The sequence below is a fragment of the Aplysia californica genome, unplaced genomic scaffold, assembly GCF_000002075.1.
Source record: "Aplysia californica isolate F4 #8 unplaced genomic scaffold, AplCal3.0 scaffold00083, whole genome shotgun sequence".
Classification (NCBI taxonomy): domain Eukaryota; kingdom Metazoa; phylum Mollusca; class Gastropoda; order Aplysiida; family Aplysiidae; genus Aplysia; species Aplysia californica.
The window spans coordinates 1666115-1678353 of record NW_004797353.1 but is presented as its reverse complement, the minus strand read 5'-3'; the positions used below and the strand labels follow the sequence as shown (position 1 = coordinate 1678353).

General features: G+C 41.7%; 1 protein-coding gene across 1 annotated transcript in view; it reads left to right on the top strand.

The window, feature by feature from the left end:
* LOC101845994 (solute carrier family 12 member 4) overlaps positions 1-12239 on the top strand; it is a gene marked incomplete at its 5' end in the record, with an annotated part of 31001 nt that overhangs the window by 1257 nt on the left and 17505 nt on the right. The window contains 7 exon segments of the mRNA XM_013080386.2: positions 994-1205; positions 5037-5248; positions 6499-6639; positions 8314-8412; positions 9031-9088; positions 11183-11301; positions 12044-12218. Coding sequence (XP_012935840.1) covers positions 994-1205; positions 5037-5248; positions 6499-6639; positions 8314-8412; positions 9031-9088; positions 11183-11301; positions 12044-12218 — 1016 coding nt within the window.

The following is a 12239-nucleotide window of genomic DNA, read 5'->3' as shown; positions in this document are numbered from 1 at the left end:
GATGTGGTAGGTTATGATACCTTTTTCTTGTTCTTGGTCTTTATGTATTTTTTTTTCTTCTGTTTTTTGTTTTGTTTCGTTCTTTGTCTTGCTCTTGTTCTGTCATCCTCCTCCTTCTCCGCTTTATGATTACTTCTTCTTGGTCATAGTCTTCCTGTAGTTTTTTTCTTCTTTTTTTTTAGTTCTTTATCTTGCTTTTGTTTTCTCCTGCTCCTCCTTTGGCTTCAAATGTCGAACAATTACCAAAGGTTGTGAAAATAATCTAGGAGTAACAGAATTGTGGTTTCCGAGGAGACTGTTCTGGGTTTGATGGCAGGAGAAGTCAAACTAAGGTAATGTTGAAAGAAGCTTGCATATGACGCTCACTGTGAAGAACAACTAAGAAGAGACAATCTATGCAGTTTCTGGGGCACTTGACTTGACATAGCTACATGGAACACCTTGCCCTCACTTGAAAGCTCACACAAGAACAGAAGCAGTAAGTTGGGTAATAATGCACAAACACACTGACAAGTTGGCACTGGGTAAACCTTTCAGAACTTCATTATCACCATCGTGGAGTGCCAGATCTGAAGCAGACATCGCTAAACAATTTTCACCATCCTTTTTCCAGCACCTGTGTTGAAAAAGAAAGCTATACATTGTATTGTCCTCTTCTTTCCCTATCTGTTCATGATCTCTGTGTAAGTTATTCTTGGTCTAAACCCCCCCCCCCCTTCCCCCACCTCTTTAACCATCTGTTTTTACCCACTTGTTAATTTGTCCATGTTTTATTACCCTTGTGGGTGTTTGGAGGGCACCACTTCTTTACTTTCCCTCTGTTGTCTCTGTCAGTCTGTTTTACTTTTTCCCAGCACTAAATTACCATTATTAAGTCAATGTGCTTCCCTTTATTCAAACACAAACTCAGACACAGTTTGTCCCTGTGTTACTCCCGGCCTGTTGTTGTTAATTTTGTCATTGTGTTTTTTACGGAACCGTTGCTGTCCACAGAAATACATGGCGCCGCAGCTCGACCTATTTGGCGACGTGTTCAACAGCTACCGACTGTACGGCACGCTGGTGATGATCCTCCTGGCCATCGTCGTCTTCATCGGCGTTGGCTTCGTCAGCAAGTTCGCCGCCCTGTCTCTCGCCTGCGTCATTATCTCCATTTTGTGTATCTACATCGGCATTTTTGTATCCAGCCCCGACCGCAGCGTTGAGTAAGTGGCAAAGTTCCTGATGGGGAACATTTAAAAGATATTTATGCCATCATTGTGTTCCTACTTCTACAAAAATAGAAAAGTTCTCCGACTATTCAGGGGTTACAGCCAAATCCTGTGAGCAGTTCTGGTACTTTAGATCGCTGAACAATCAGCAAAGACAAAGCTATGTCAATGACTGAAGGTTTTGCTTTTGCCTCTTTAAGACTGAACACGTTGTTAGTGCAGTTGCTTCTGATTTTGACTGTAGAGAGTGTGGTCCTGGTTCAAATCTTGCTGCAATGTTCTTGAAATTTGTTGAATGGATTTTTTTGGCAACTGCAACACCTTCCCCCCCTCCCCCTTAACTTTTTAAACATATTTTCATTGTCCCTTTGTGGTTTCCTCAGGGTCAAAGATGGGGTCCCATAGATCTGTCCTATAATTGAGCTCTGTGTGTCCCATGCCATAGATAGACCAGTCCCATAACTGAGCTCTGTGTGTCCCATAGATAAACCAGTCCCATAACTGAGCTCTGTGTGTCCCATAGATAGACCAGTCCCATAACTGAGCTCTGTGTGTTCCATAGATGGACCAGTTCCGTACCTGAGCTCCGTGTGCCTTTGATGGTGCTCCCTTCCCTATAACTTTCTCTAAACCAATGCCATATCCAAGCCTGACACGGCCCCACAATGTGCCCCTGACAAAGAGTTCAGTTTGTGTCATGTTGGACTAGCCTGCGGATGACTGTTGTTCGAATTCCGAAAGAGAAGTTCTTGAACTCCTTGGATTGTCTGCAAAGGTTAGATAGTTTTACTCTCTGTTGACTCAGTCCTCTCAGAGATTGATGTTAAATCAGAGCTCTTAACCGTTTAAATAGTGGATGGTTGATGGGTGCCACTGGTAGGTGCTACTTCTTTTTTTTGCCAGCATTGTTTCTGTCAGTCTTTCTAGCTTTTCCACTGCATAATGATGGTTTCTGTGCCGATATGCTTCTCTTTACCCAAACAAACAACCTCTTAATGTGATGAAAGGGTTGTTTGATCCCCTTCCCTGCTTTCTCTCCACACACCACAGCATACGAATTGTTCCTTTTTGACATTAACATTTCAGATGCATGACTGTGCTAAGATGATTTCTGAACCCCTCAAACAAGTGCAGGTCTTTCTTTCTGCTGTGTGTTAACCCTCTCTGAGCCCACACTATGTTGCATTTAATCCTTTGACAGTGATGTGTGTGTGTGTGTGTATGCGTGTGTTTGTGTGTGTGAAATAGTACCCACACCTTGGAGCAGTGATATTAACCCTTTTCTTGTTGAGTCTGTGACATACACTTCTTATATGAGAGTGGCAATGTGCTTTATTTAAAAGAAGCAAAAAACATAAGCTAAGAGTTTAGAATGTTAGACAGCAGGTGTATGAGAAAGACACAAAAACATTAGAATGTTAGACAACAGCTGTGATGACCTTCCAGCTTTTAGTGACAGAGAAACTTTATGATCTGCTCCGACCTTTCTCATAACAGATTGCTCCCCATTGTTCTAATTCAAATCTCTTCTTCCTTCTCCTCCTCCTTTTCCTCCTCCTCTTTCTCCTCGAGTCACCATCTACCTCACCAGAAATCAAGATTTAAGCTCACATTGATAAGAAAGACTTAAAAGTTCCAGTACATAATGACAGTCTTCTCTTATGGTAGAAGACTACAATGTGGGCTGAAGGAATCTCACCTAAGATTGTTCCTGCTTGGTGGGACGGATATACTTGTAGTGACCAAGTCCCTTTTGGATCTCTCATGATAATGATAAATGGCATTTGTATAACGCAAAGTCCCGCTCAACAACAAGCTCTATTCGCTTTACAACCCATATTATGGCCCCAGCATTCTAAAACAATCTCAAGGTCCCTGGTTGCAAAGAATAGAGTCCAAGCTGCCTTTTTTACAGGTGCTTAAACACTAAGAAACTGACAAGATCTTTCACCGTTCAAGGTCGAGTACCCATTCACACCTGGGTGAAGTGAGGAAAATTCGGGTAAAGTACTCTTCCCTTTTTCCAAGGACACAAGGTTGAGCTGAGCTGGACCTCGAACCCTCGAATCCGCAACATTACGGTTAGGAGTCCGGTTGCCTAACCAGTAGACCAGCGAGGCCACTCGTGGTAGTTCTGTGACCTGCTTTTGTTGCATTACGAACGTTCTGGGGGCTGATAATGGTTCTTCTGGTCAAGAGAGTCTCATGAGGGTCATGGTGAACCTCTTACTGTGACATGCTTACTGTGACTTGTTTCTGACAACTTGTTACATCTCTGATGGACGTGATGTCAAGCTGATGTGGGTTTTTTTGTTTGTGTTGATTACTTAACACGTTATAGTGAAAAGTGCGTGCGTGCCCGTTGCGGTGTAAACTAACATCTTTGATGCTTGAGAAATCTTAACTTTTAGAGGTATTCATGGAAGATATAGAAGCCTGACGGAAGACAGATATTATCGTTAATTTTTATTTTTTTTGTATTACTATTATTATTATTGTTATTATTTTCATCCTTATTATTATTATCATCATTATTATTATTATTGTCATTATTATTATTATCATTATATTAATGTTCTTCAGGGAATAGTGTGTTTTAACGCACAATCAATGCCCAGTATATCATTTGTTTATTAACTGATGTGAATTTCCTAGGTGTTTTTGTAGTCTTATTACAGCGTCTGACTGTTTTGTTGAGTACGGTGTGTGTAAAGGATTTATAGTTTGAACAGCTGTGTCTGTACTGTATGTGTGTATGCCTGTAGGTAGAACCTTAGTCATCTGCTTCTTTGCTATGTTTTATTGCTGCGAGTGTCAGTCTTCCATCCCCCCCTCTGTAGGAGTGGGTGGTTGGAGGGTGTATGTTGTGGTCTGCTGCTTGTGCTTTTCCTCATTGTTAGACGGGTGTTTGGAGGACATCACTGGTAGGTTCTACTTCGTCTTCTCTTCCTGTCTGTTGTTTTTGTCTATCTGTCTTGCTTTTTTTCCTATCCCTAAATGACTGATATTGTTTGATGTGCTTCTCTTTACTCAAACAATCATCAGTGTGACAAATTTCCAGTTAAAAGTTGGCTGTTATGTTGGGTACTCTGGCTGTAAACCAACTGAAGACTCCAGAAGAAAACCCCCAGATGTCACGCTGTCTCTATCTGTCCTTTCTATGGTAAAGATGTCACACTGTCTCTATCAATGAAATGTCCTCCCCATGCAAGGAGTGTGTGGACAGTTTATATCTGCGGGTGGTTGGAGACGCTTTCCCTCTATTGTTTCTGCCTTTCTGCCTGACCTTTTCCTAGCCCTAAATGATCGTAAATTATCATGTCAATGTGTACATCTTCACTCAGACAACGCAGTAAAAGCAAACAAACCGTTTATGTTGTTGCTCTCCTCTGCCGGCAGGGTGCGTATCCTGGGCAACCGTCTGCTGACGTGGGAGTCGGTCATGTTGTTTTTGTCTGTCTGTCTGTCTGACTTTTTCGCAGCACTAAATGGCCATAAATTATTGTGTCAATTTAATGGTGTGGGTATGGGTTTAACGCCTCTATCAACACTATTAGGTTACTTAAGAGACGAGACCTCCAAGTTTAAGGTCCATCTCCCAAAGGAATATGTGTTGATGTGTGCATTTTCACTTACACAACCAAGGAAAAACAAGCAAATCGTTTATGTTGCTGCTCTCCTCCTTGGCTCACAAGGTGTGTATATCCTTGCTGGAGATGCCTGTTTTAGATGTTACAAAGTTTCTATCAATGCTTTCCTCCTTGTTAGAGGTGCCAGTAAAGATGTTACACAGTTTCTATCAATGCTCTCCTCCTTGTCTCACAGGGTGTGTCTCCTGGGCAACCGCCTGCTGACGCGGGAGTCGGTCATGTTCAATGGTTCCTTCATGTGCACCAAGGATGAGGCAGGCCCGATTTACCGGCACTACTGCGGCGACGGCCTCAACGACACCGACAGCTGCATCTACTTCAGCCGGCCCGAGAACACAGCCCGGCTGGTCAAGGCCATCCCGGGGCTGGCCAGTGGCGTCTTCTCAGGTGAGGGTTTGTGTCCATCAGGAGCTGTCATCCTGATCCCTCCTCCTTCTTTCTTGTGTTTGTTTCTCTCTTTTAACACCTGATCTTCGGCACTTATATATCACCTTTCTGTGTTGCGAGTGCTGTTAAATTCTTACTTATACCAAAAAGGCTACCGGTCAGGTGTTGTGCAGAGTATTTCATCTGTTCGTAGTTGTATAGAGTATGTCATCTGTTAGTGGTTGTAGTATAGAGTAGGTCACCAGTTAGTGGTTGGAGTATAGAGTAGGTCATCAGTTAGTGGTTGTACAGGGTAGGTCTTCAGTTAGTTGTTGTTGTATTAGCACTTTTGCATGTGAGAATTTGATGTGGGAATGGGAAGATTTGCGGTTTTAGTTTTAGTAAGACAGAAATTCAAGAATGTTAAGGAATTCCTGTCTGTTGTTTCAACTTCTTCTCAGGGTTTTTATGACACTAACATGTTTGGTCTGCTTTTGAAAGAGCATATTCTGGCGTTAGACTCATAAGAAAAACCCCCATATAAAATAACTTGAGCATTTGGTGAGGAGAAGGTTTTTGATGAAATATTGAGTTGTTGGCTCCTCTCATTGTAAACGTGGGTGGTTAGAGGGTGCTCTGGTTTGCTCCTTCTTTCCTATCAAACGTCTATCGTCCTTATCTCTCCTTCTCCTTTTTTTGTGTTTTTTACATCCTTGTAACACACTACCTTATCTGCGGCACTTAAAAGACCTTATTGTGGTGCAAGTGTCTTAAAACTCTTACGAAAAAATCTCATTGTAAACGACATGACACATAAACACCTCCTTCAGGGAGATGAGAAGCGGTTCTGTGTCGGGAGCGACACAGCTTTTACCATTAGACACATTTTAGTATAATGTCTAGACTTTGGAGAGACCCGAAGGAAATATTTTGGGTGCAAGAAATTACAAGCTCTGTTTTCCGTCATTGATCCCAACAGAATCCTTGATTTTATAAAGGCTTTATGAAAAGTTGTGAAACACGTTGGAATTGTTAATGTCATTTAAAAAGTTATTTTAAATTAAGAATTTATTTACATTAAATTTTTAGCATTTTAACATTTTCAATAGAAATGTTGACCAGGGTCAGGCTGTTCAGTGAACTGATGTGAATAAGACCAACTTGTTTCGCGCGCTCATATTACCTTATCATCAGTTGCGAGCGCCGTAAAGATCTTACTAAAACAAACAAAACGAGACGTCAAGCTGAACTAGGCCTGTAATTTACTTCAGAGAACATAATGAGCCACTACACGGAGAAGGGGAACATTGTCGGTACAGACGAGGACGGGTCGGAGAGCAGAGGGGAGGTCATCGCTGAGATCACCACCTCCTTCATGGTTCTGTTGGCCATTTACTTCCCTTCTGTCACAGGTGAGTACATGGAGAGGGGTGCAGGAGGAGGGGTGGGTGTTATTTATAGATGTGAGATCACCTCTTCCTTCATTATTCTGTTGGCTATTTACCCCTCTTCTGTCACAGGTTTGTACAAGGCGGGGTGTAGTTTTGAGACATGTGTTTGTGTCCATGTGAGTGTGTGTGTGTGTGTGTGTGTGTTTGTGTTTTTCTGTATGTGTGTGTGTTTCTCTGTGTGTGTGTGTATGTGTGTATGTTCGTGTGTGTGTTTGTGTGTATGTGTGTGTGTGTGCATGCGTGATTCTGTGTGTCTATGTGTGTGCGTCATAAGTCCATTAGCCGACTACCTGTGCCCACACTGTGGGCAAACCTTCCCATCCGGAATAGGCCTAATTAGCCATCTCCGAACCCACAGTCACCGTCAGCAGACCAATTTGTGAAGTCATGGTCATCTTCAAAAGCGAAGGATGAACAACTGCAACATGTGTGTGTGTGTACATGATGAGGAGGAGGAGGTGGTGGAGAAAGAATGTTTCTGATTGTTCTAGGATCTGCTGAGGTTACTTACAATAGTTGTAAACCGCATAAAAAATCTGTAGAGTTTGGTATGTGGGCGATATAAATGTAATAATTATTATTATTAGTAGTATTATTATTAGCATTAGTATTATTATTATTAGTATTAGTATTACTATGAGTATTATTAAATTAGTACAGTCCACGCCGGCTTTAAGCACGGTCATCGGGAGAAAGCTGAAGCGTGCTTATTGTCGAAGCGTGTTTGAGTGCGAAGTAGACATAATCCAGAGATTTTCATGTAGAAAATTTCCTGAGCTATTTCCCTTAGTAAGTAAGCCTATAGTGGTCCTGCAAAAGTGTGCACTGTTATTTTACCCACCGTGGTAGTTTTCATTTGTTTGTTTGGTCTTGTGGTCGAATGGGAAATGAAAACTTATTTAGACGGCCAGTCACGATACAGCACACGAGGCCTACACACTGCCTGTGCGTACCTCTGCCCGCTGTACCACATTCATACCACCGCCTTCATCCCCCAAACACGGTCTTTGATCCCACCTCGTGGTGATACCAAATCAGGACTACCGGATAGCGAGAGGCAATAAGGTGAAATCGTAGCCTGCCTCCTTTTCTCATCTCCCCGACCCTCTTTGTATTTTTTTTTTCTGTGTGTAGCTCTGCCTAGGCTAGATCCTATGTCCACACGTGCGGCTGTGTGCATCTTTCTGCATTCCTCTCTGCGCATGTGTGTGTGTCCATCACTTGCGCTGTTTTTGTTTCTCTTAACACACTCACTGCTGAGGGGTAGACTGTGTTCAAACTTTGATGGGTCATCATGAAAGTATTGACTGTCTTGTAAATGAAGCGTACCTGAAGCCAAAGTTACCGTGCTTAAAGGCGTGTAATTTATATTGCAAAAATTCGGTAAGAGCCATGTAGCGTGCTTGAGTCCGAAACGTACTTTAAAGCCGACGTGGACTGTACCTATTAGTAGGCCTATTATTATTATTAGTAGTATTATTAATATTTGTATTAGTCTAAGTTTTAGTATTAGTAGTATTATTAGTATTAGTATTATTATTAGTTTTATTATTACGCCTATTATTGTTATTATTATTATTATTGTTACTATTATTATTATTACTCCGTATTATTACCTGTGACGTGTGTTCTCAGGAATCATGGCTGGTTCAAACAGGTCTGGTGATCTGGCAGACGCTCAAAAGTCTATCCCAACGGGCACCATTGCTGCCATCGCTACCACTTCCATTGTTTGTATCCTTTTGAGATATGGATGGTAATGTCATGTCAGGAGATTCAGAGACTCTTGACTTTGTATATAATACTTTCAATTTTACCATCTTGACTGGTTTAAGTTTATTTTCATTTTTCTCTAATCTTTCTATTTGTGTGTGGGTTATCGATGAACACTTTAATGTGGTTACCTCCTTCTTTCCCTTAAAACGTCTACTCTGTCATTCCTATTTCTCCTCCTTCTTTTCTTTGTATGTCCCTCTGTAGTCACACCTCTAATCTTCAGCACTTATAGAACCTATTTGTTTTGCAAGTGCCTTAAAATTCTTATTAAAACTTAAACTTTCTTATTGTTGTTGAAGCCAATAATATTTTATACATTATTGTTGTAAGATTGAAATAAATACTTTTTTTTATATGTTTAGGCCTTTATTATTTATAGCCTTGAAATGTTAGCACTGACAGAGACACTTAGTTAATTCATTATCTCCATAAATACAATTAGCCAGAGAGTTGTTGATGGTTTCCAATTATGATGATTCAGAAGACACAGAGATATTGATATTAGCTTGAAAAAAGGAATAAACGACGTTTGTAGCAAAATTACAACGTTGATATTTGTTCCCTTGACTGACGAAGATCTGACCAGTGTTCTGTTCTTTGCTGGCTGCATTGAGGGAGATGTGATGAGAGACAAGTAAGTCTTGCTACTTCTACATGTACGGGTCTTGCTATCAGTGTTTCTACTTCTACTGTTTGTTGGTCTATATACTTCTACTGTTTGTTAGTCTATATACTTCTACTGTTTGTTAGTCTATATACTTCTACTGTTTGTTAGTCTATATACTTCTACTGTTTGTTAGTCTATATACTTCTACTGTTTGTTAGTCTATATACTTCTACTGTTTGTTAGTCTATATACTTCTACTGTTTGTTAGTCTTGCTATCTGTGTTGCTACTTCTACTGTTTGTTGGTCTATATACTTCTACTGTTTGTTAGTCTATATACTTCTACTGTTTGTTAGTCTTGCTATCTGTGTTGCTACTTCTATTGTTTGTTAGTCTTGCTACTTCTACTGTTTGTGAGTCTTGCTATCAGTGTTGTTATCTGTGTTGCTACTTTTACTGTTTGTTAGTCTTGCTATCAGTGTTGCTACTTCTACTGTTTGCTAGATCTGCTATTGTCCTGTTGTGTTGTGGGCAGAATATGGGAATAGGTCTCACTTACTCCAACTAGGGTGTGTTGTTTGTCTATATTTATATTGTGTATTTATTTATGTATTTATTATAACATGTAATTAATGTATTTGATCTGCGTTTGTGGTGTAGCGGTTAGGTGCTTTATTGTTGCACGCAGGAGACCCGCGTTCGATTCCTATGTGGGAAGAATTTTTATTAAGTATCTCGGTCTTTGTTATATCCCTCTCATCAGCCGGGATGGCCCTGTGAAGCAGAGTCAAAGCCTTCCTCCTCCTGCATGATCTAAATTATGATGATATGAAATACAATTTTTAGTTTGAAAGTGTGTATGTTTATTGGAGTACAGTGTTGTAATACAAATTTGCCAAGTGGATCAATAAAAGTGGAATGTATTTATTTGAATTTTATTTTCCCACAAAACGTGAAAAGTAGCATCCTGCTGTTGTCAAACTGTACAACTGTCCTAAGCCCATACACCAACATGTTTCAGGAGAGAGAAGAAAACTCTTTGATTCTTATAATAATTGTTCTGACATCATGTATCTTTAATTTCTTTTTTCAACGTTTAAAATTTGAAGTTTGACAAAATTGTTCTGGAGCACATGCACCTGACATCACAGATTATGAAACTGCAAGAAAAAAACAGTTTTCAAAATGTTGGGCTTAGTATATGTGAACAGCTGGCTTATGGTTGTTTCGTTGTTCCCCTCGGTGGTTGGCGGATGCTCTAGTATGGTTTGTCCCTTCTATCCTATCAAACATCTATCGGGGGGGCTCTCGTGGCCTAGAGGTTAAGGTGTTGGCCTCTCATTCAAAGGTCCCGGGTTCGATTCCGGGTAGAGACCAAAAAATTTTCTTCTCTAAAATTGTCTCCTTTCACATCCTTTCCCGATCTCTAACAATGTTCTGTTGTCTGCTTTCATTTCCACTTTCTGCCCCCACCCCCTCACCTCCTTTGCCCCCTCCTCTGGGCTCCTGACTCTTTCTGCAGCCTTTCTACTGCTACTCCTTGGCTCCTCCTAACTGCTGTCTTTCTGCCACACCCCTGATCTTCTGGTAGGAAAGATCTACACCTAGCCTTCTCGGACAAGGGCGAAAAATCTCGGAGGGCCCGTGTGCAAGTTGCGCACGTTAAAGATCCCTTGGTGGTCTAAAATCGATAAGAGTAGGCTTCGGCCGGCACCCGGGCAAAATTCAAAATTTCCTACCAACGAAAAAGTATTAGGTGTGTCCCGCACGCTCATATGACCTTATGCAGTTGCGAGCGCCGTAAAACCCTATACTAAACAAACAAACAAAACATCTATCGTCGTTATCTCTCCTCCTTGATTTATGTTGCTAACTAGTAACACCTCTAATTTTTAGCTCTTATATGACCCAACTGAGTTGCAAGTGCCATGCGGGTGGTTGGAGGGCACCACTGGTAGGTCTTACTTCTTTACTGTCCCTCTGTTGTTTCGGTCTGTCCGTCTTAGTTTTTCCAAGCCTTAAATAACCATTATTGTGTCGATGTGCTTCTCTTTACTCAGACAAACAAACCGAGCAAGTGCCGTAAAACTCGAACTAAACAAAAGCTAATCTTCCCCATCAGGTACGGACAAAGTATCGGGGGCAGTCTGCTCATCGGCAAGCTGGCCTGGCCCCACGAGTGGGTCATCCTGATTGGTTCCTTCTTGTCCACGCTCGGCGCTGGTCTACAGACTCTCACAGGTGAGGGGGCGGGTGGTTGGTGTGTGCTCTGGTGGGGTGGTTGGTGGGTGCTCGCTCAGGTGTGGTTTGCTCCTTCTTTCGTATCAAACATCTTATTCGATAGGAAAATAACAAGGACCTTAGAACAACCTATAATGTCCTTGGATAATAAGTGATAACGGCATGTCTTATGCCACTGTGATAGGTCATCAAGGTTGACCACTCTTTTCTGGCCATATGTCGTAAACCTACCCAAGGGTCACATCAGTTCGGTTTAGAGTGAAACGGAAACCATTTTACCGATTGTGGGCCTAAACATGGGTCACCATAGTTACTTCCCTTGGTGCGTCGGCTAAGATCCCGCTCGCCGAAGATGCGGCATTTTCCTTGCTACAGAGCACCGGGATCTTAGAGTCGGAAACCACTGTATATACATTCAAACCTGCTCTAATGACCAACTGCCCATGACTTTGTGGGTGGTTGGCAGGTGCTGTGGTGTGGTTTGCTGCGTCTTTCTTATCAAACATCTGTTGTCCTGATCTCTCGTCCTTCTTTTTGTGTCTGTTTCTCTCTTGTAACACCTCTAATCTTTGGCACTTATATGATCTTATTGTATTGCAAGAGCCATAAGTAAGTAAGTAAGTTTATTTAGTGTATAAAGGCCATTGGCCCACATCACGTCATTTAAAATGCTCATAGCAAGTGCCGTAAAACTTACTAAACTAAAAACTGACATTGAATTAAACGAAATGTACACCCCCAGGAGCCCCGCGTCTGCTGCAAGCTATTGGAAAGGACGGAGTGATCCCCTTCCTTCACCTGTTCAGCGTGACCACCAAGCGGGGCGAGCCATTCCGGGCTCTGCTGCTGACCGCGGTCATCTCCGAGCTGGGCATTCTGATTGGCAACCTGGACTATGTGGCTCCCATCATCACCATGTGAGTTAGTCAAAGTAGGGG